This window comes from Stegodyphus dumicola, chromosome X1 (assembly GCF_044657685.1).
Source record: "Stegodyphus dumicola isolate Sdum_Otavi_A_Nest chromosome X1, ASM4465768v1".
In the NCBI taxonomy this organism is placed as follows: domain Eukaryota; kingdom Metazoa; phylum Arthropoda; class Arachnida; order Araneae; family Eresidae; genus Stegodyphus; species Stegodyphus dumicola.
Window position 1 is genome coordinate 135,488,601 of NC_140780.1, and position 25,315 is coordinate 135,513,915.

General features: G+C 32.3%; 1 protein-coding gene across 2 annotated transcripts in view; it reads right to left on the reverse strand.

Moving 5' to 3' along the window:
• HERC2 (E3 ubiquitin-protein ligase HERC2) overlaps positions 1-25,315 on the reverse strand; it is a 599,575-nt gene that overhangs the window by 431,456 nt on the left and 142,804 nt on the right. For both annotated transcript variants that reach the window (XM_085808058.1, XM_085808057.1), the window contains exons 13-14: positions 17,310-17,417; positions 688-856 (exon numbers count right to left, since the gene is read on the reverse strand). In XM_085808058.1, coding sequence (XP_085664184.1) covers positions 688-856; positions 17,310-17,417 — 277 coding nt within the window. The remainder of the gene's footprint in view (positions 1-687; positions 857-17,309; positions 17,418-25,315) is intronic.

Consider the following 25,315-nt stretch of genomic DNA (forward strand, 5'->3'; position numbering starts at 1 on the left):
GCATTGTTTGTCGCAATGAAAAACTTCTGTTATATCATCTTCATTTATTACCGCTTCTCCACATTTCTTTACAAAATCCAATAACTGGAAAATTTCATCTTTAGTTTGAGATATAAGAAAACCTTAATTCACGGCTATCATCTTCATCGTCCTCACCATGAAATATGGTAGCTGGCCATAAATTATGCCAAGCATTTTTAAATGTATCTGGAGACACATCCTCCCAACGTGCATGCACATGCGTAAACCCATACTAAAAAAAGTTTGTGGCTTTGAGGTCCGGATTATAGATCATTCCGGATAATGGATGTCTGGATTACGGACTTTGTACTGTACAACGAAAATTTGCGATAGCAGAAATGATTTAAAATAATCTCATGAGCAAAGGACTTTCAGTACTAACCATTGTAATGGAACTGTTAATTTGATTAAATTGCATATACATATATCTTTATGATACAATATGTTAGGAAATGGAGTATGCAGCAGCAGTATTATTCTAGAGGGCTACAGTTCCTGAGTTTAATACAGCAAGGCAATGATATGATTCCCTTGAATGTTTAACCGATCTTGCATTAATGTTTAGCATTACATAAGTACCCGTCAGTTTTGCTCATATGTTAGAAGGAAGAATGCAACTGATTCTATAATATTGCATATTATATAAAAAAATCAATGAGTACATACCAGGTGTAAACAGATCCATTTCGTGCCAAAGCAACACACATCTCTAAGCCACTGAATACACGGCAGATATCAATCCCAGTCAGTTTGTCGACTACCTTAGGAGTACTTAGCTCACAGTTAGTTCGACCAGTTTTTCCATAGTCTTCATCCCCCCATGCATATACAACACCTGCAGTTTAGAAGAGTAAAAGGATAAAACAGTTGTCATAAAAAGCACTTTCAAGAAAATTAAATCTGGTGCAACAATAGCTTGGATATAAAAGGTTCTAGCTGAAAACTATTATTTTTACTCTAAAATAAAATTACAAAAAAAAAAAAAAAAAAAAAGAACAAAATCTTTAAAAGAGCAAAAAGCTAATTTCTTAAAATAATCAAAAGGAAACTTCAATGACAATGTTGGAAAAAGGAATTTCAGATTTCTAAACGAGCATCTCATGAATAGAATTCTGACATGATAGTATATACAAATGCTACACATCTACACCACAGCATTCTAACTTTTTTTTTTTTTTAATTCAGAAAATATTGAGAGCTTTGTAATATATAGAGCTTTGTAAGACTTACAAATTTAATTTCAAACTTTTGAATTAAACTGCACTCCACTAATATTTTAAATTACATTACACACACACACACACAAAATTAAGTAAACATCTGTATGTTAAGTAGTATGGTATGCAATTTTAAGCCCCTTGGTGCATATAATGATTCCTTGCAATGAAATAGCTATAATACAATCTGCAATTTTACAGCAAATTCATGATATTTAAGAAAAGATAGAAAAGGATATAACTAAATGTTATTGAATTTTCCATTATCTAGTTCATTTTACCCAGAAGTTATATGCTTGAAATCCCTCTCTAGGGGCCCACCAGCGGCCAAGCGGTAAAGTCGCTGAACACTGGTAGTTCGGTCCGAGGTTCGAATCCCGCGAACGGGCTGGCTGCATGGGTGTTTTCGTGGTTTTCCCCATGTGTAACGTGTATACGAGCCAGTTTCCCTTAGAAAGTCCTCCACGAAAGGCATCCCTCCTATTAGGCAGATAGCCCTAGTGTGCTTTGCCATAATTAAATACACCACACCACCCTCTCTAGGGAGAAGTAGAAATCTTATTATTCTCCAATTTAATGAATTAACAATGAGGAATTATACTTCTTTTTTTAATTATTATCAGTATCTCTTCTAACGCTTTTAGTTGTTGAATCCTGAATGGCAAATCATGTTCTCAGAAATTAACACAGAATTTTTTCTTTTATAAAAAGAATTTTTCACTGGTACCGCCAGGAATATAATTCTGTGCTACCATTCTGTACTCATAGTCCACATTGTTAAAACTCTCTAATAGTTCTGTTTTCATTTTGCACTAACAGATTGCTAATGATCAAGTTTTTGCTCTCTTGGCTGATGTTCTTGGGATAAATATGAGCATGCAAATGCAAAAACTGGTATCGAGCAATGGATCCCCATAATTGTATAGAAAGAAGAAATAACGATAGAAACAATCAAAAGCAGGAACTTTCTTCTGTTATCACTGCATGCTATGCAGCAGATAAAAAACATTTTTTACAGTCAGATATGAAGACAACTGTTGCAAGTTTGCAAGAGAAGAATTATTTTAATAACAAAAAAGACACAATTTAAAAGGTGTTTAATATAAATTTGGGAAAATTTACAAAAGTAATATATTCACATCAAGTGCCACTAATTACAAAATATGATAAAAACTGCTAGCTAATGTATGCAAACGATACCTTTAAGTAGCTCCTCAGGTGTTCTTTTTTTTTTTTTTTTTTTTTTTTAAATCTCACCCGCACTGTTAAGAAGTTCTCTAGAATAAGACAAAGTATTGCACAGTAACTCTGGTTAATTCTATCGACAAAATATATTCAGAAGAATTCTTATTGCCAAAATATATTAACTGGATACAGGAGAGAGAGAGAGAGAGAACTTTAGAAAAATGCAGTACACATGAAGAGCTTGCAAAGCCTCAACAGTACTGCACTTAAAGTAAAATTCCTTAAGGATTACTAAAATTTACAGTTTGAGATGAAATTGCAAAATACTCATCAATATATTTCAAGAAATAGAAACAGACAATGCTAGGCCACTCCAACTTGCTTTGTTCGATTGCATTGATATTAAAAAAATCTTTACATTGCCATATTTTCTACACACATTCAGACACAGGTGCTGTTAAAACAATGAGAAACAAAAATTTCAGGAATGTTTTTGTTAATGTGATGAAGACTGCACAGTACTCCTGTAGAACAAATCAGCATTTTGTTAGGACTTTCATTAACAGCTTTGAAAGATACATGCTGATATTAATGGGAGATTTCACAAGAAATAAAGAAATACTGAGACTTCTAATCAACCTAAAAGCTGCAATGGTAATATCAATAAAGTCAAGTACTATGTCTGAGATGAAGAGAGCTGTAGAGGTTTAGAGAGAAAGAACATCTATTAGCACAAAAGAAACCAGAAATCAGATATCATGAAAGCAGATATTCTTCATAAAAAAATTTCATTATTTTAAATTTTCTAGAAAATGAAGGAAAGTTAAGAGAATTCCCTCCTCAGATTTAGGGAGTAAAACAGGAGTCATAAAAAAACAAAATAGGATGCTTAAACTCTTACCTATTTTACTGATAATTCATTAGAAGATATAAATATGTGTGTAACTAATAGGACATTTATTATGATAACAAAAAGCAAACAAGTTACATAACTGTGCAGGCTCAGGTGTACTAACTGCGAACGCCAAATGAAAAGGTGAAATTGATTGCTACAACCGGTTTCTCCTTCTTCTGCTGCGGGGGTCTGAAGGTGTAGGACGGCTCTAGCTGTCCTCACCCCGGCTGATGCATGTGCCATTTTCCTTCTTTCTTCTCGTTTTTGACTGCCATCTCCATTGCTGGATGTAGAGCCATGGTATTCCTTCTAGTAAAAAATTGGAATTGAAGATTCCACTAACTAGATCCATATACCTAACACCTGCCGAAAATTAATGATGTCCTACATCTTAAAAACTTCGAGAAGTCTTCCTATGCATGTGCTTTAATCTTTCCTGATGATTTAAGAATTTGCCTTGTTCCTCATCGAAAAATATATTGGTATAGCAAGCGAACTCAATTTCTGCTGTAAAATTTTGACAATTGTTTCTCACCGAGACTTTGTTTCACATTGATAAAAATATTAATTGATTTTTGTTATTTCAATTGTCATCCTTTGGGGTAAGTTATTTTAATTTCATATTTCTCTTTTAGATCACACATTTCTATCTGCATAATTGTAAGTATTTATGGGTTAGTGTGTCCACAATGCGATCAGTAGATCAGGCCAGCAATTTATTAGATATAACATTTATTAATCTTTAATTCACACCACACATTCCACTGTAACAATAAAATGAGATAAACATGAAGATGTTCAGGAGTAATTCCATCTATCTAAATACCACAATCTATAGATTCAAACACATCAGACTGTTGAAGAATGCACAGTTCATTGTCAGTAACTCAATTCTACAGAAATTGCTATGAGATAGTACAGACCATTAACAGTGCATTCAGGAAAGTACTGACAATTTTTTTTTTTTTTTTCTGTTTTATGCTGACAGAAGTAAATAGTAAATACCAGTATGATACAAAGAGATGCAGCCTGAAGATTGGATAACTCATTTTGTATAGAATGAACACTGAAAGCTAGATTGAATATCTGTGCAAAAGAAAATGAATGTTTTCATTTTGTTTTACCAAATGTATTAGCATACAGTCTATGTGTCTTAATTCCATGGTTCTTATAAATGAGTGACACCCAAGTATAACTGAAAGATTTGCTCATGTTTAAATATGACTTGGGTGACATTAATATCTGTGTCAGTAAAATACATGTCAACAAATATTACTTGGAAATCTGCAAAGTGTTTTCGTAAACTTGTCACTATTACTAACCCTCCTCCCTAACACACAGATACACACAAAACCAAGCTTACAGGCTTATTTTCAAATCATGAAATAATCAATTTACAGTTACTTCCAATTATAAGAAAAAACTGCATATACAGAATTCTTTTTATCAGCAGGGGGGGAAAAAAAATCAGCATTGAGGGGACAGAAAAAGAACTTTTATTCTTAAAAAGCACTGAGTTCTCTGTCAATACAAATCACAATATATGGTTGAATTTTGCTTAGGTTTAAGAACAATTTTTTTTTTTTTTTTTTTTTTTTTTTTTTTTAAGAAATTTGATTTTGTCTCGATATGAAAAATTACAAACTTTATGCCACACACATACAAGTATTTAGAGTTTAGATAATGAAATGTACAATTATGAGATCACAGCTCCATAAAAAATAACTTTAAAGCCACAGCAGAAGAGAAACATATACAGTAGCATTTCTGTCATGCTAACTAATGTTCTTATCATTAATAGTGTTTAAGGAATATTGGTACTAGTTGCAATGCTAGTTCACTTAACCAGATAATTCCTAGTAAGACTACTACATATGTGTTCATCTATCCTCAAATCCAATTTGTAATTTATCTTATCAAAAATTCCATTAAAGCAAGGATGGAATGTTAATGCATCAGGTGTCCATGATAACAGATGGCATCCTGGAATATCCTATTCCTGGAATATCCTATTCAACTCTATCAAGAAAGTGATAAGTCACAAGTCTAGAATGTTGAACAAAAAGTCAAAATTCTTTGTGTGCTCTCATTATCAACATTTCACAAAACAAATTTAAGATTTAACTACAGATCTGAAATTTAACGATTACAAAAATGAGCTGCAGCGTCTTTGATAGACGAATTTATTAATGCAGTTTTATAAACTGTTTTGGATTAATGTGACACACAAAATTGATAAAATGCTGGAGTATAAACTTATCAATCATACAACATTATTAATGGAAGTTTTTCACAGACAAAAGGAAGTTCAAGAACTGGAAGAAATGGTAGATAATAAATAATAAGAAAAAAACTAGATAATAAGAAAAAAACATGATACATCTAGTAGTACTTGGGTACAGCTATTATTCATTGCTGGGAAACGAAAAATGCACAAGCTTTCAAAACAGGTTCTAAACATCTCATTCATCATGTTACATAGCAAGCTTTTGGGCTGGAACCAAAAACAAACTTCGTTGTTTGAAATTCACTCCATTTTTAGGACAGAGTTCTCAAGCACAGATGGGAAATTTTTGCTAGAACTTCAAGTAGCCTATTAACGGTCAATTTTGGATTATGAAAAGACTCCATAATTTAGACAAAGTTTCTTTCGTGTGGTAAAATTATAAAGTGTAAATGAGTAAAATTAAAACTCTACAGTGTCAAACAGTTCTCAGAAAAATAACTTAGGAGCTTGCAAGATCATAACTCTGAACAACTACTTATAAGGGATATATCCTGGTTATCATGCAATTTCTCATTTACTCACACTAAGTGATGCATTTCATGTTTTATGCTGCCAAGAGTGCATAAATATATTTTTAAAAAAATTAACCTAAAAAAATCTGCTTTCACAATCAGACTGCATTACTAAAGAGAACACCAGGTTCATTTAGAGGATGTATAACGGTTTTAAAAAAAAACTATAAACACATTAAAAATACTTCCTTAAGTTTAAGCCATCATGGCAAGAATCTTTTGGAGTATCTAAAAAAACTCAACTATGTTCCAGATCTTTTAAAGCAGAAATACAGAACTGGTTAGATCTTTAATAAATTTACAATGTACAATTTACACTTGACATCATGTGGCCCACTGTCCATGACATGCAGTCTTTAAGGGGAAAATGATGTTATAAATCTACAGAAATATCTAATTACAGCAAAAGTTCAAAGGTTGGTGAGTTAGAAGAGAATAACATTTAATTTTACCGATAATAATGGATAGAGAAATGAATAATGGAAGCCTAAAATATCTAAGATGACATTCTGAAGTTGTACTGATAGATCATAAATAGATGTGAAGACTGCAAATTTTCAGCCTTAGTAAAATACACTCCTCAAAAGTGAAATTGCAACACCAAGAATGAATGCTCGTAGCATCATACAAATTGGAAGATTAAGAGTTGTGAGATGGATATGAAAATGATTAAAAAAACATATATATAAAATTATTATAAACCAATTTATTCAGTATCTAATGGGCTCACCTCGGGCAGCGATACAGGCCGCAATCCGGCGACGCAAGTTCACCTGGCAAGGCACTGAGTTCCTTGATGGTTGCCTGAAGCAGCCTTTTGTGAAGCCACATCCACTGATGCATGTGATCATTCAGGGTTTGCGGCTGTGGTCCTCGGTTAATGTCACGTACAATTACATCCCACAAGTGTTTGATGGGATTCAGATCTGGAGAGGCTGCCGGCCAGGGTAGGATATCAAATCCAGTCAGGCTGTTAAGAGTACGCTGTGCAACATGCGACATGGCATTGTCTTGCTGGAATACTGTGTTGGTTGCACTCTGCAACTAGGACAGAACAACAGGCTCAACAACTTGCGTGACATAGCAGTCCGCTGTCAAACTGCCATTAATGTGTACCAGGGCCATCTTGTGATCAAACATTATGCCACCTTAAACCATAATGCCCCGTGCGGGACTGATGTGACTCTTGGCGAAATGGGCTGTCTCGTAGCGTTCTCCGGGTCGCCACCATATCCGTCGATGGCCATCATTCCTCCACAGACAAGAACAAAACCCGATGAGATTCGATGGTCGACGCACTATGATGCTAACGACACCAGGAGTCTAGTCTTTTGTTTAGCAGTCAATGGTATCCCTGTGGCTGCTACCCATGAACATAAGTGTACTTCATGCAATCTGTTGCATATAGTTTGGGTGGACACAGATCCACCTTCTCCTGGAGGCAACCAGCTTTGGATGTCATGTGATGTGGAGAAAGGGTCTCCAATAGTTGACTTCAGAATATGCCGTTTTGTGTTCTCTGACGTGCACCTGTGCACACCACTTCCTTTTTGATGAAGACGTATACCTTCCTGGAATACATCATGCGACAATATGGTCACGTTCCCCAGTTGTTAACTGATGGTATTGAGCTCGCCAACATCTCACAGGCATTTTCTGTGCTTATTCGAAAGTCTCCAATGCTCCGTAAACCCTCACATGCTGTTTATGAGAAGGAAAAGTGTCTGACATTTATAGCCCGCATGTGCATACCACATGTGATCCAATGCGTGTGCAACTTTTATCATTTGCATATCCACTTCACAACTCTCGCCCTTGCAATTTGCATAATACTATGTGCATTCTTTCTTGGTGTTGCAATTTCACTTTTGAGGAGTGTATGTATTATTTAATTATACATGTTATTCAAGTTCCAACTTATTTAATGTTCCAACTTATTTAATTTACTAACACAAAATGAACTCAATTCAAAATTCTTATACAAAGTTTGGTTAATAATAAACTGTAGATTTTGTTTTAAATACTAAAAATTATCACTAGCTTTTGCATCTTTTGTCACATAATAGAATATTTTTATCAGCTAAATAAAAATTCTCGTCCCTTTTCCTGTTCATTTTAAGATTAAAAAGCTTTTTTTAAATATTATGTTGCACCATTAAGTTCAAAGATTTACCATTCTTATAAAATTATTGTGCTATGTATTATTAAATTTTGTTTATATGATATAGTTTTTTTTTGGTTGTTTGTTTGTTTGTTTGTTTAAATTTTAACAGAAGAAAAATACAAAATCTTGTGACTGAGAAATTTAGTTCTCTAAATTAAAATCTTTCAACAATATTTAATATCTAAGTAAATTTGAGTTCCTGAAAATTCTAAATAGCTCTCTGCGACTATCTTACAAAAAACAACTGGTGTTCAAAAATTAAATTCAATTAGTCTCAGCTGCGCAAGTTCAATATATTCACTGAAATTTTACAACTTATTTAAGATGTCTAGGAAGCCTTTGTTGAATTATTATAATTATGGCTCTTCAAATACTTTTTCTCTAAGTAGTTTAATTAAACTAAATCCATTATTTTCTGGCATTCACATCTCTATAAAAGGTCACGTTTTTGCAGTCATTACTACTGTTTACTCAGGAAAGCTCACAGACTTTCAAAGATTATACGAAATAACATTGATTTGTATGCATTTTGATTTTGATTTCTAAATATTTAACACTTTTCAGTAAGGGTATTTTGTACTGTATTTCTCCTACAAACGAGAGAATTAGGGACTATTTCTTTTGCTTCTTAAAAACTACTCAACTCCTAACTTCTAAAATTTTAATTTTCTTTCTTTATAAATATCAAATTACATAGCATTTATGTTTGACATTTTATGAGAAATATAATAGCATGCTTTAATACTCACAAAAAATTCTACATAAGAAAGCTTTGGATATCGAAATCAGATGTTTTATACCTTTAACCAATGATTCATTTAAGATATATATAGATACAAATATTTATTTTACATTTTATTTAGGAAACTTGATTTTGTAAGAAATTAGAGTCATGCTGCCATAAGCAGAATGCCTCAGCTTGTGTATATTAAGAAGTTAGTCATAAATTATGAAAAAAAAAGCTTGGTGCTCTACTCTATACTGCTTTTCTTCCTATATACCGAAGTGTATAGCAATTACACTCATGCCAAATAAACATGATTATTAGCAGGAGCTGGACGTTGATTGCTAAGCCTTAAAGCGCAGAATTTTATGACTATGAGCCCGCATGTGATCTGCACTACAGATAAAATTATTTCTGCGATGCTGCATTGCACGCTGGCGTTTGGCATTTAAAACTGAATCATGCATTATTTTGTATGAAACTTTGTCACAAGCATAGATATATTACAAATCAATTTATTATATAATAGTTACAATGATATTATTGCAAATTATATATTTCAGAATGTTATTCCTGTACGTATGTCTGCTTTTGTGTTTAAGATACATATTTTTATTTGGATAATACATGGGACCTTTTTTTGCCTAGTTCTGCACCTGGTTTGGAGATGATATACTTGGCCAATGACCTGGATCGTTAGAGACAGGCGAATACGCGTCTTCGGATGATGCATCTTGCTCATCGAGTATGATGGTACTGACTGAAACGTATCAGAACCTGAATCTATAGAGCCACTGACTTTCTTTCCTAATTCTGATAGCAACATTGATGTTGATGGAAATGGAAAAGCACTGTTATCACTGTTGGTAGCATTTAAACTACTCTTCACCAAGTCGTCATCCCATGTTTGATTGTTACGCAAGTTTTTATAATCAGGCAATTTCTTATTTTATTCTCTGGCCATCTATATAAACTCACTAAAAGTTAGGAAACAAAGGTTTATTTGTGTTATGTATAAAAAATTTATTAAAGAAAATTCAAAATTTTAAATTTTGGTATTGCTGCAATGCCAAATTTCATAACCTATCTATAGAAATTAGGTAAACTGAATGCATAGTTAACACTATGTAAGCTTTTCTAAAGTTGAATAAAGCATTATTATAATTATTATTATATAAATTGAATTCATTTAATAACTTACCTTCTTTTTTAACTATTTTTCACAATCAGTACTTATCAATATATTTACATATTTTATATATTACATACATATATTTGATATGATCAGGACAACAATGAAAAATTAATAAACATGCACCATCTGCAAAAGCCTTTAAATAAACCTTAAACTGCATGAGCTTAAACATGAAAACTATTGAACGAACAGCAAACTGTGCACTTATTTAGAGCCCCTAGAGGTATAGGAATAGTGCAATTTTACTATCGGATGATAATGGTAGATAGGTCTTGATGGCTGTAGGTATCTTTCAGGCCTTGGCACTGTTGAGGGTAACACAAGCTCGACCATATGGATGGTATGTCACTGTTTTCTGTCCATACTTAACTAAAGCATTTAATGAGTAGAAGTAAATGTGGTACTTGGAGTCCAGTTCAAATGTAGCCAGAAAAACATTAATGTTGTTCTTGATGTATTTCCTATGCTAATTACGAAAATGGGAATAAAAATTTTCACCCTATCACATACATTTTTCAGCTAGTAAGATTTCTAGCAACTCTGCAAAAAAGCTTGAAATACACATTTTAAAATCCAGCAGGGCTGGATTACTTAAAATTAAGCAAAGCATGCTAGAGGCAGCTGCCTAAGTTCCATCGATTTTTTGACTACAGGACTCGGATATTAGAGTCAAACAGATAGCAATGAATGGATAACCTAGAACCTACTTTTAACAAATATGACACAGATGGCAAAACAAATTAATATCCGTTCATTAAACTGTAAGCTTTTTTTTTTTAAAACGTAAAATGAAAATCTAAAGCAAAGCTTTCCAGAAAAGTAAGAATACAGGCAAAGTCTATTTAACATTGACTAAATGGCTATCTCCCTGAATTGGTGAGATATCGGCAAGCTGGCGATGGTTTTGGAAACTAACTTTTCTCGTTAAATTTAGCGATAAAGCACCAAAAGTCGACAAACTTGGTGAGCATTTTGAGACATTCTGGTCCGGTCCTTGTATTACTGTAATGAGCAGTGCAACTGAATAACTGCAACTGATCCTCTATGTCACCGTAACCGTATCCGGCCCTTATATGCCTTGCGATAATTTTGAGAAGTACCAGACATTTCCCCGCGGCAAGGGGAAATATAAGTCTGAACAGAGCATCAGTTTCATGGCAGTAATTGTTTAGTTCAGAGTATTCAGATGTCTACGTGTTAGCTTCACTCTTTACATGCACTTTGCATTGTGTTTAACTTTGTAGTAAATACAGCTGATGTAACCATCTGCAAGTTTTCTTTTGCTTTATCATAGCATTTTGTGAAAAATGGATTCTTGTAAATGTATAGATCTTGAAAAATACTTTTAAATTTACATGAATAAGTCATATTATTTATAAAGTTGGTTTTGGGAATATGGCAAAACTTGTGAGGGCTATCTGGAAGGAATTTTTAAGGGCAATTGTATTGCATTTATATTAGACATGGGAAAACAACTGAAGTCATCATGCTGTTAGCCTGGTTTCAAACAGTATTAGACATCAGGCCATACGTGGGGACATCATACTAAATGAAAGAATGTGACAAGCTTTTTTAAGAATATATATTTCACTTATTTCAGTATTAGATTAAGAAAAACCACTGGCATCTGGCATTATTATGCTGCCAGTTTTTAGTTATTATGCTGCCAGTTAAAATTTTGAGGCTCTGGACAAAATACTTTTCCTAATTCAATGAATTAGAAAGAAGCACAAAGAAAGCAATTACAAAAAATAATATTCCTGCACAGCAAAAGTTAAGATTATGGAGCAAAAAAAAAGTGAGACTATTTTTAGATTAAAAAAAAAGAAGCTTGAAAATATTTTGAATTCATAATGAAAATGAATTTGTGTGCATTTGATAATCTCATGCTTTTGCTATAAAAAGCATAATGAATGCTGGTGGCTTTAGTATTATATGAAAGTTATAATGTTACTATGACAGCAGTCTACACAAAAATCCCGTAATTTTTACGTGAATGAGACAAAATATATATATATATATTTTTTTTTTTCTTTAAACTTTGCTAGAAAAAATTTACTGACCCAGATAAGTTCTTTACTTAAAAATTCTTTACATGATTCAAAAACAATTCAAATACTGACACTTCACAGCAAATAAAAAAATAATTTTTTAAAGCTTTTACTTTACCAGAAAGATGGTGAGTATTTTAAGGAACATAAATAAGTGCTGCACAGTACGTTTTATATTCATAAATAACACAACATTTTGAAGAAAGTCTTCGAGCAGTTTAAGGACATAAAACAGATATGAAAGAACATAGAAAGAGGTGAAATAGTATCCATTGAGAATAATGATGAAAAAGTATTACTGGATGCTGTAAAGACATGTCATTCGAGATTGATATTTACATCCAAGTTCAATTACATACATGCAAAAGCATTGTATTTTCAATATTTATATCATTTCCAAGATTATTTAACATTTCCGTTTATAATAGTTCCATAATTAGTACTGTTCTACGTAGTTAATTATATGCTTTCCTCCCAATTTTTTGCCACTGTTTTAAAAAGATTTTACAATAAATAAAATTCTTATACTTTTCTGATGTGATGAACAAATCTAAATATATCTGTCAAAATTAGCATTAAAATAATCATTTAAAACAACTACAGCTTTCTAGTATAAGTAGTGACATATTTAAAAAGTACTCAAAGTCACTCTCCATCAGGATTCGTACACATTTCTGCACACGGAAATTAAGTACTTTTAAGGACCATTAATGGAAAAAAATTAAGGACCTATGAGCAAATGGGAACTGAATAAATTCAATTGAAAATATTATCTATGCCTGAATTTCACTTTTGTAATACCATCCTAAAAATAAAATAGATCCCAAGTAGTATGCATTATTACTACATATGAATTAATTAACATAACTGTTAATAAGTTTGAGAATAAAATAAACTTTATGCAATTTATCAAGTAGCATTAAATATTTTACACTTATAATACAGTAAAAAGTCCATAAATCCGGACTCGTCGGGACTTCGGCGATTTCAGATTAGGGGTTTTTCCAGATTATAGATCATCAATTTAAATCTGGTAAGATGGCATGCAGAAATTATACAATTAAAAATATGAAACCATAATTTATGAAATAAAAGAGCAATTGTGATCTAAAAGGTACCAAAATTTACAAAAAAGAAAAAAAAAAAAAAAAAAAAAGGCTTAATATTTACTTGTTTATTTTATTAAACATTTCTTTCAATGTAAGTTGTTTAAGTTGCTTCGCTTTTTGTGCTAATACTTTCTCTTTAATTCTCTTTTCTATAAACAGTCTCTCCCTCTATAAACAGAATCTCTTCCCTTTAAGCACATGCGTAGTGGACGTGCGCATTAAACGCGCATGCGTAAACGTATTATGCACATGCATAAAAGCATATACGCATGCATAAACATATTATGCGCATGCACATAAAATTTGTAGCTTTGAGGTCCAGATTATAGATCATTCCGGATTATGGACGTCCGAATTAAAGACTGTGTACTGTAATTGGTCATATTGGAAAGAAGATAAGTGACATTTACGTTTTACTAACAGTTAGCTTTATGTTGATTTTTTTTTTTATGTGTCATTTTGTCACATACTTGATCAGTCTAGAGCTTTAGTAAACAGCAGGTAGATTTTATGTCCAACAGCATACATTAAATGAGAAATAAGATCATAATCAGTATGATTCATAACAAAAGACTCAATGTTGTCACTGCTGCTGCTTGTCTAGAGAGAGACCTGCTGATTAGAACAAACCTGAAATGCCTGATGTAGGCATGGTTGGGCCAAGTTTCGAAAGTTAGTCAAGCTCTATTTGATGCAGTTAGTGTTGTAGCTTCGTGTACAGTTCCAGGGGTTGTAGTAACCCAGTTAATATACTTTAAGGTTCTAATAAGGCCACTAAAGCACCAGAGGTGATAAGTTGTTTTGTATTATTTTAAGTCTCAGTAGATGCAAAGAATAAGTTTTACTTTAATTTTTACATTTTTATATTTTATTTTGTGACCACAGTGAGTATTAACGAAAGGCAATAACTCACTTTAATATGTAGAGATAATTTTTAAGGGTAAGCAGTTAGTTATAAATAATTAAATTAGGTAGTTTGATAGCCTTAGTCATTAAGGATTTACATGACCACTATTAAATTTTAGCCCCATTAAAATCAAAATCTAATACAATTTCACAGTTTAAAATACATGTAATTTACGACACAGATTCTTAAATGATATTATGATAATTACGCATTAAAAGCTACAAAACATTTATATTTTGTAACAACAACACTCAAAATTTGAAGCTTTCCCAGACATTTGTCTAGTTTATATCGATTTCCTTCTCTTTAAGCATCTTTTCTAACAATTAGAGAGTTGTCTCAAAATGCAATCTCGCTAGTTTCTGTGTGCTTTATCTCCTAACTTGTCAACCTCTCCACAATGTACCTATGAGGGTTTAATTGATCTGGTAAAAGTTAAATAGTCCAAAATCCCTGACAGACGTGAAGCTCATTATCGCTATGTCTGAAATTAACTACAATATCAGACAAAGGTTTAAATCAGCCTCTTATTTGAAAAGAACTTAGAACATAAAGGCATGTTCTAATGCTAACAAAATCAATTACAGCTCACGGTAACGTAATTAAACAAGAACAGTCCAAAATTATACAATTTAATTTTAATTTAATCTGGCTCAATAACTCTATCATATGAGGAAATATAAATGGGAAATTATATTAAGGCTGAAATCATAAACAATTGGGAAATTTACATAATAATAATTGCACATATCTTTGAAGAATAATTTTCTTTATGTATTCAGTTTCTTTCTTCAACATGTTTCCTTTTCATTTTAGAATTTTTGGATTTAATTAAGGATTTCTGTCATTCTAAAGAACACTAAATGCATTTAGAATGTACAGAAAAAGTGGCTAATTTTATTTCTTTAGTAATATGAACACTGAGAAGAAATATGAAATATATATAGTAAAGGCCGGTTACAGAGCTGATGTGGCAGAATTTCTAGAATTAAGAGACACACCAAACAAAATCTAGATATGGCAAAACTTTTAGAATTTAGAGCAGGCATTGGAAGCAGAATTTAGAAAGGCACTAGGCAGCAGAATTTAGGATCCACAGAGGTGGAAAATGCCACCTCAGGTGGGAAAATGCCTAGTGCCAGCTCTGTGTATGATACATTAAGACATATTAGATGAATCTTTTAAATTGTAAGTTTTCCAATTTCTTTATTAATAAAAAAATCCCTTTCTATAATGCCTGCCCATGTGATAAGATTGGAAGCATTTTTGATATTTTCCATGTTTGTTTCTAGTCAAAAATAGACAAAATAAAGGGAAGATAACATGTTAAGATTCTAGCATCAGAAGTAAAATATTCAAGTATTATATTTTCATTGTTCTTCCAGACGTTCTCCAAACAGTAAGAAATTCATCGCAAACTTTCTGTAAAATATATCCATTATGTGTTGACACCAAGGAGACATTTTTCATTTTGTCACATATTTTCAAATGTTCTAGAATCGTGGGTATATAAATCTTGCCTTCAAATTTTTCTAAACTTTCCAAGCTGCAATGTCTAAAATCCTAAAGAAAAATTATCCTTACCATTTCTGTAACAGCAAAAAGGCAGAAATATTTTTTTGGGGGAAAGAAGGGAGAAAGTATAAAATTAATTTTATAGAGAACACTGATCAACACTCTGAGACAATTACATGGGAAAAACTCTTACTATGAAAAAATTAAAAACAAAACATTTTCAATTAATTACATAGCTAATTTTGCTTTTGATGCGCTTTATAGCATTATACCTTATTTTTCAGATTCAAAATAGTACATAATAAGTTGCCAAACTGAAACTTTATAATATGACAGCAAAAAATAATTTTTTTAAATTTTAATGTTATTTTTTAAATATAATTTCAATATAATTACCATTATTTTAATGAAATTTATCAATGTTACAATGTTTTATAAAAAATCGTCGAAATATTCTCAGATCTCGGAATTAAAAAGTTTCTATAGAAACTAATCTTAAAATCGCCAAAATGTTGAAACGTCACCAAATTTAGAACCGTTTAATAAAAGAATTCACATCCCCAAAAGCGAAAAGTTGTTTAAGAGCTCTTTATTAGAAAAAATGAATTTCGAAATGCTTATGTTTCATTTCTTGCTTACAAACTTGAGTATCCCATGATTTATATTAGAAATAGAAACAAATTAAAACTCATGAACCCATTCAAAAGATAACTATATATAAGGCAGTATTAGCCAAATGTATTCCTCTAAAATGCCAATTCACACTCAAAATGGCAGTCGTAAATGGAGACAGAAATTTCAGATGATTAAAATTAAGGATCTTCTACTGATTTTGGCCAAAATTAAGAACTTTTAAGGACCAAAAATCGATTCCAAAAAATCTAAGGACTTTTAGTGACTCTTAAGGAACCTGTCCATGCACACAGCAGAATTACTTGAATGAATGTATATATATATATATATATATATATATATCGTATATATATATATATATATATATTATATAATTATTGTATTTTTATTGTTGCAATTTATGTTTTCTTATGTTTTCATTTTAATTTTTGCATTTTATGTATTGGCATTTTTTCAGTCCATATATTTTATTATATGTATTAACTTTTCTTATATATATATATATTTTTTTCCGTCAATCTATTTTTATGTGTGTTAACTTTTGACATATCACAATGGTCAGATTAAATTTTTCGTGCATTAGCATGTCTTCCAACATTAATTTTGGCAGTTTTTTTTTTTTTTTCCATGTTTTCAGTTTTTTTCCAGACAAAAAATTTCTTCTTAGTTTATATTTTAGTAATACAGCGTTGAAATATTTCGTGGAGCTACAGCTCCTGGTAACTTTTTAGCAAGTTCACTGCAATGTTTCTACCTACTACTATTATATATATATATATATATTTAAAAGACTTTTTGCTAAAATAAAAACCTAGTGAGCCATGACAATACAACTACTAAGATAAAAAAATATGTTTGGAGTTATGATAATTTCAGCAATACATATCTACACACCTGACTCAGAGAGAGCAAGGGTTTGATGGCCTCCTATAGCAACATCAACAATCTTTACACCTTTAAGAGCAGCCACTAATGTTGGACGAAGGCAGTCTTCACTATTACCTGTAGGAATGATATGTTGAAAAATAAAAAGGCATATTAAAATGAAGTTAAAATAAAATATTCTAGTTTGACAAATTAAACCATTTTTTAATATTAGTAATTAACGGCCTTCTGCACATGACCCATATACTTCAGCAGCTGGAATCGGAATGAATGACTCAGATGCTAAGTTGAATCTGCCATTACACTAGTTTAAACTATTATTAGCACTTTCCAGCTGTTTCATATTACCTCATACTGGTAGATGAAGAAATTGAAGCTCTTGAATTGTATGATAAAATACTGTACACATATGTGATATTTCTTGATATTGATTTTATCAATGTATTTGATATAAGTCTCGTGAGATAGAGAAGTGATGCATGAGGTAGCAAAAACAAATGCAATGTGATTTCGTGCAGCCAATCAAATGGCAGGTGCCGGATTTTCGTGAAAATTGGCCTAGAATTTCAAACAAATTCTTGAAGAGTCAAAATCATAAAGAAACCATGAAATCAATGAAGAATGCTACTTATGAATTGCTCAATAAAATTCCTCTTCTTTTATTTTGCTTCCTGCAGGCATAGGGTTTCTGTATTTTTGAGGATAGATATCTAATTGTATGGCAGATCGAAAGGAAGATCCCTATTGCAATAAGGTCTTTTGATGATTTCTAATACTTCTCTAGTTTAAAGGCTGCTTTTGCGCCAGGATTTGTTGATTTTAGTTCTGTCCCATTTAACTGTACTCCCTGCAGCATCTAAAGTCAATAATTGACTGGGCAAAGCACTTTCGGTTTTCTGTTATCGAATTGCTTTGGCATACATCATTAATCCCTTCTAGATCTTCGAATATAAGCCAAACAGTATATATAACAAACATTTCCAGCAAGAAATAAAGGAAAAATATTAATCCATTCTTATAAAAAAGATCTTATTGTTATAACAATGTTAATACTAAACACATATGCAGTGGATAAAATATATACTGTACATAAACGAAATAGTGTACATGTTTTTCTGTTGTCCAGATCAAAAGCAATTTTACACTATGCTCTAATGTCTCTGCCATTTGCTTAGGAATCAATTTCACCCTCTTCAAAACATAAGCCTATTTAATAGCACCTTTCTCACAGTCACATATACAATCATTCTCAAATACAGCATAAAGTAGCCATGTCCTGGATATGCATGCCATCTTAACATTTTTTAACAATCTCTTTTTTTCTCCTCCATTGTGATCCTAATCATTTTTCATTGCTGGACTCTTATTCATTGCTTATTAACTTTCTTAAAACAAAGGGTTGTTTACTGAATAGTGACACCATGCATACTGATGCTCATGGGCAGTCCCAGCATTATATCGAAAGAAGTAAACAAGGGTAATGCTCGCAGGCACGACTCATCGAACTCAAGTCTGATTCCAAAAAAATATCTTATACTAAACAAAATTTTTCACACCCAAACAAGACATATATAAACAAAGATGGAAGTATTTGAATCTAAACATATAGCAAGGATACCCCTTCATTTTTAATTCTAAGCCTATATTTCTAAAATTTTATTAACATAATTTCCGGAAGAAACGCTGCGGCATTTACGTGTTTAAAACTTAAATTTTCAGCGGGTGCGGCGTTTCTACCCATGCGGTGTTTAGGTGCACTAAAAATAAAATATTTCCTATGATGGTCATAGTACATAGTTTGGATGGTCTTGTCAATGTGTATAGACTGGTGCTGTTCCCACACAAAAGACCACTCAGTTGCTTTTTGCGAACGTTATTTTGTTTACATTCTTTCCCTTGAACGGACCTACATGCCTTATTCACCCTAAACGAGATCTCAGAACAATAGCATTCTTTCAAATCAACATTCTCATCAGGTTGAATAGTCTCGCTCCTCTGCCATTCGATGAATCTTCCAGGACCCATCCTCTCTCCACACCTGCCTTTTCTGCAATTTTTTTCAAAGGCGGACACGACTCCACCTGCCTCGCAATAACAAACTCTGACATATTTCCCCTTCAGCATGAATGGATTTTTCTTGGCAGATACAGATCTCATCAATTTGGGTACAAGTACTTGTTGGATAGTTTTTAAGTAAGAAGGGAGCGGGAAATTTTTGAAAATGTCCCTCAACGGCACAGAAGCTATACTGCTAGTTTTAAGTTTAATGGAATTTCACGTGCTAAACAGATTGGAAATCGAGCAGCAGCTCGAGAGTTTGAAGTGGATGACAGATGTATTCGACATTGGAGAACTGAAAAAGAACTTCTTAAAAATATGCCACAACAGAAACGAGCCAAAAGAAGTGGTACTGTAAGGTGGTCAAATCTAGAGAACGACCTTGCAAACTGGATAAAGGAGCGACGAGGAAAGGGAATAGCAATTTCGACTGTAAAAATTCACTTCCAAGCAAAATTTATAGCAAAACGAATGAACATAAATGATTTCAAAGGAGGTGTAGCAGATTTATGAAAAGAAAAAATATTTCTGTGCGTACTAGAACAACAGTCGGGCAACAATTACCAATGGACTGGCAGGACAAAAAGTCATCTTTTCTAAAATATGTGACAGCTATTATTGAAAAAAAAAAAATTCTTCGGTCACAGATAATAAATATGGATGAAATGCCATTAGCTTTCGACTCTCCTGCAAACAGAACTGTTGATAAAAACTGTATCTGTGTTTATGACGGGGCATGAAAGAGCATCATTTACATGTGTGTTAGCTTGTGCCACAAACGGTGACAAGCTAACGCCGATGATAATTTTTAAACGAAAGACTATTCTGAAGGGAGATTTTCCTAATGACATAATTATTTGTGCAAACAAGAATGGCTAGATGTGCGAAACAATTATGCATGAGTGGCTACAAAAAGTTTGGCAGTGTCGTATGGGATCTTTTTCCCAACCAAAGGGGTTATTGATAATGGATTCCATGCGTGCTCATTTCTCTGAGTCAGTGAAAACCAGATGTCAAAAATTGTCTACGACCGAAGCAATAATTCCTGCTGATTTCACAAAATCGTACAACCGTTAGATTTGTCAGGTAATAAATCCTTCAAAGCTGAAGTCCGAAAGCGGTGGGAGTGTTGGATGAGTGAAGGATTGCATACGTAAACCAAAAGTGGTAAAATGCCTAGAGCATCTTATGAAGAAATTGCAAAGTGGGAAGTGCTTGGAAATCGGTAGAAACATTGTCAATAATAGCAGGGTTCAAAGAAGCTGAAATTATATCCTTACATAAAGAGACTGTAAACCAAGAGGATGAATGTGACGATCTGGAAGACTTAGATCAGGATTTACTAAATCTTTTTAATTCAGATAGTGAAGAATCAGATTTTGATGGCTTCTTATGATGTATAGTTTGCTGTAATTCGTAAGTAAAATTTAAAATTTCCTTTTGTCATCCAAATTTAATATTTCGTTGTTGCAACATTTTTTATAATATAGTCTGAGTATTACGAATATGGACTTCTTTAGTGGGTAAATATAAGTATATACGTGAAGGTAAGTATATTTTCCACATTTCTTACCTTTAATTTATTTTTGAGTTATGGTTTCATTTCATGCATTTTTCTTAACTGGTATGTCATTTATCAGGACTCAGGTTGAGTTTTTGCATCTATACGGCCCACGACGATGTCAAGCGCAATTTAATCTATTGCGGCATTTCTGTGTAATTTTAATTTTTTCCCGCCATTTTTCTTGAGTGCAGCATTTACGCTGATGCGGCCTTTCTTCCGGAAATTACGGTATTTATAACGGAAAATCGTCAAAAACAGTGGAAAAACAACTGATGAAATATATTGAGAGAAGAGGGATATTTTGTTGCACAAAACAAAGATGATTCAGCAACTTATTTGCTTTGCTGTCAAACCATTATTAACATTATACATTATTAATAGCATATATTAATAATGAAGAGAAATATTATTGATATTCAAAACAAAATATAACATCAATTATCATAACATTATAAAACACACAATTTTTAGTGACCATTTTTCTTGTCACACCTTTAATTGTACGAGAGGAATTAACTTTCATCAAGAAATGTTTGCAGGAACATTAAAATATACTGTCGCTAGTAATTTCACAAGATATAGCAGTGATAAGAGCATTACATGAAATGTTACATACTTTGACAAACATATGAAACAATTTACCAATGCATAAATTGTGAAAAAATGTTTTATTCAGCTAATAATGTGTTTGATAAATTTAGTAATAAAAATCAAATAAGTGTGTAAAAAAAAATATGCAACTCTCAGATTTGCTAGGCATTAGGTACATTGTAAAACTGCAAAATATATTTCTTATCATAAGATTTAAAAAGTTCTACAGATTTTAGCTTGGCCTTTGATCCCACAAACAAAATTTCTGGAACATATTTGTTCTATTTTCATTACAAACAGTAGTCTATAAGGTATTTCTCCGGCCTTCCTAGTGTGCATTCGTGGTGTAGTGGTTCTGCACGCTGGGCCGGTATTCCAGAGGTGCGTAGTTCGATTCCCGGCAAAGGCGTTTGCTATTTTTCATCTTTCCTCCTTCCAAAAAACACCTAATGTCTCTACAGTGGCGCCCGAACTAAAAGGGTGTTGGATGATGATTCTCTTCACCCAGGATTTGTCGACTGGGGCCCCTAAAAACCCCAGTTGCCCTTTAAAAAATGAAGTATATAAGATATTTCTTCTGCCTTCACAGCGTGCCTTCGTGGTGTAGTGGTTCTGCACGCTGGGTCGGTAGTCCAGAGGTCCATGGTTCGATTCCCAGTGAAGGCGTTTGCTATTTTTCATCTTTCCTGCTTCCAAAAAATACCTAATGTCTTCTACAAGTGTTTAATTCATGAAATTTTTTTTTATTTTCTTCTCATGCGAAATCAAAGGCAAAGATTTTTTTTTAATATTATTAATACATTTCTAATAGAGAATAAGATCAAGATAAAGGAAATAGTTGTATATGCACAGATGGATATATATCAGTAATGGCAGTAGAAAATGGATTTACTTCCTTATTAAAATAAAAATATAATTTAACAAATGTGTTGTCATTCATCTTGACAGCATGCATGTCTACTAGATGCCATTATGAAAACTGAAATAAGTATAGTGAGTTTTACCAGTTCATGAGAACTGAACAGAAAATTGAAAAACTACCTGCAATTTTAAAATATGAGAATAACGTTTCTTTGCACACTTTGGTAAGATTATGAAGTGGATGAATAGTTCTGGATTCTTTTTGCTTTTTTACACCAAGAAATTAATTTTTACAAAAATAAATAGCATGTACAGCAAACTTAAAAATGATGAGTGATGGTGTGTTTTAATCTCTCAGTATGACATAACGGAGAAACATAAACCTCAATAGTGGTTTACAGTGCAAAATAAAATTATTTCGCAGATGGCAAAGAAAGTATTTGGTTTTGAAGAGAAACTAAACATTTATTACTAAAAATATAACAGCTAATACTAATTACAAACACTAAAAAATAATACACATAAATAACTCAAACCTTGTAATAATAATTTCATATTATTTAGCTGCTTTGTCAAAGAAATTTATAAGCAGGTTTCAAGATTTAAGATATATTAAAATTTGTGCTTGTAGAAAACCTGTGGCATGTAGAAACAACATTTATTGCAACATTAGCTGCACTAATCATGCAGTGTTAATTGAAAAATTAATCAAGCAAAAAATCATATAAATTTGAAGGTTATTTTTAAAGAAAAGAGAGAAGTGGAATATATTGAATTACGGAAGTTAGTGCCTAAAAGACACAACTTTCAGATAAGTGAGCAAAGAGATTGGTCATATTCTTCATATCAATATATCTTATTGAATCATCATATTCTAAAATCAGATATTCAAAAAGCTCACATAGAAACTGACTTTTCCCTTAAACGTTAAGTAAATCAAAAGCTTCTTTTCAAACCATTAATTTTTAAATTAAATTCTTGGATATTCTAAAGTTTATTTTCTTATTTCTTATTTTATTTTATCTTTTTTGCAGTCCACACAATGTGACAAATTAATTTTTCAATTAGCACTGTGTAATCAGTACAGCTAGTTTTGTAATAAATGATGTTTCTCCAAGCCAGGATTTCCCCCCCCTCCCCTAGGTTGAGCATGGAGGATGTAAATCGCAGATTGAAATGAAGAGCCACAGGAAGGTTGGAGGCTAACAAGCCTCAAGCAGAAATCTCTTTTAGTTACAAATGGCTCAAATGGGAGTATCTAAGTTATGACCCCTACTCCCATCACCAGGTGGCATCACCAAGTAGCATCACGAGGGGAAGCCATCCAAGAGCAATAACACCTGCAGAGGAGAGATATGCCACATTAAACACTTGATGTTATAAAGACATGATGGCTAAACAGCTCATTCCAGACCTTTCTGCTGCATTTGGGACTACAATTTCCAACTGCATACAGAAGCCCAACCGAACATTCCATTTATGTCACACAATCAGCAGTAGCCTCAACAGATCGTTGTAGAGAGTTCAACTTTTATGCAAACATTATTAGATACAGCAAGTCTTGTCCAAAGCTGAGATTCAGTACACAAGAGTAATTCTTGACTAGTTTCCACCTGGTGAGATCTTGGAGCTTACTATCTTCCTTTCATAATAAAGGAAATTTACTACTTTTGGGAATATCATGTTTTGAATGGCCACATCACAGCATGTCTTAGAAGCCAGCCACTGTGAACGCACAGTATTAAAGGGATGAAGTTATATCTTATATCAGGAGCCCCACTGAAGACCAAACACAGGATCTAAATACAGCTGACAAACCAGAATTTTTTTTTCACAAAATGAGAATTTTTCTAACAAAATAAAAAATATTTTACATAAATTTTACCAAAACATACATAAATAATATCACAAAGGAATAAAATTCAAATCTGTATTTATTTTCTACCTGAATTATAAAATTTGGCACCAGCAAGATATTTTTGTTGGTTACACAATGTATCGAGACCTGAATATTAAATTACTTACTTTAATTCAAATATAAATAAATTATGAAAACTGAGAAAAAATTTCTAACTGGGGCAAAACTCGAGAATAAATAATAACCTAATGCCTTTATCTTATTTATTAAAGTTTCCTTTGATGCAGAAGTAAAAATACAAATATGTGTATGTAAATAATTAAAAATTTCTGTTTCTTATTACAGCTTGGCACTTGATGGCATTTCAATTCTGATAACATTTGTAGCCTTGGAAAGAAATTACTAGAAAGTATCTTCATCATGGATAGTAGATGTTCATCAGTCTTTTATTAATTTTCAACTGTGAAAAAATGCTGTTTTGCATAAAATGTTCCCAAACAAAGCAATTATTTTTAGCACAAATTTCATAACTGAGTTTATTTATATTTTGACAGGTAAAAATACAAATTAATACAATCTGTATCACAAATCTTTGAATAAAATTTACATTACACTGGAAATTAATTAGCTCCATTTATAGATTTTCTGGTGTATTATTCATGTTATTTTTTCATGGCAATGAATATAATCTCAATTTAAACACACAAAAAAAAAAAAAAAAAAAAAAACCACTAAAATCTTGAAATTTTTGCAACGCCATATTTGAAACAAATACATAATTTAAACATATTTATGGGCCATATAAAATTGCTTTAGGGCCTAAATGCATGCTGCCAGTTTGAAACTACTGCCTGACATCATGCCTTTCCCAGAAACTGTTTAAGAAAACTTTATTTTTTATGGACAATAATGTGAAGGCACACCGAGTTCAAATGACTGGCCAATTACTGAAGGAAGAGAGTATTCACAGTATGGTATGACCAGCAACGTTGATAGACCTAATTCCCATACAGCATGTTTGGAATACTCTAGAATGTCCCCCTGCATAATGTTGAAAGCCTCCCAGGTATTAAAATCTTCACT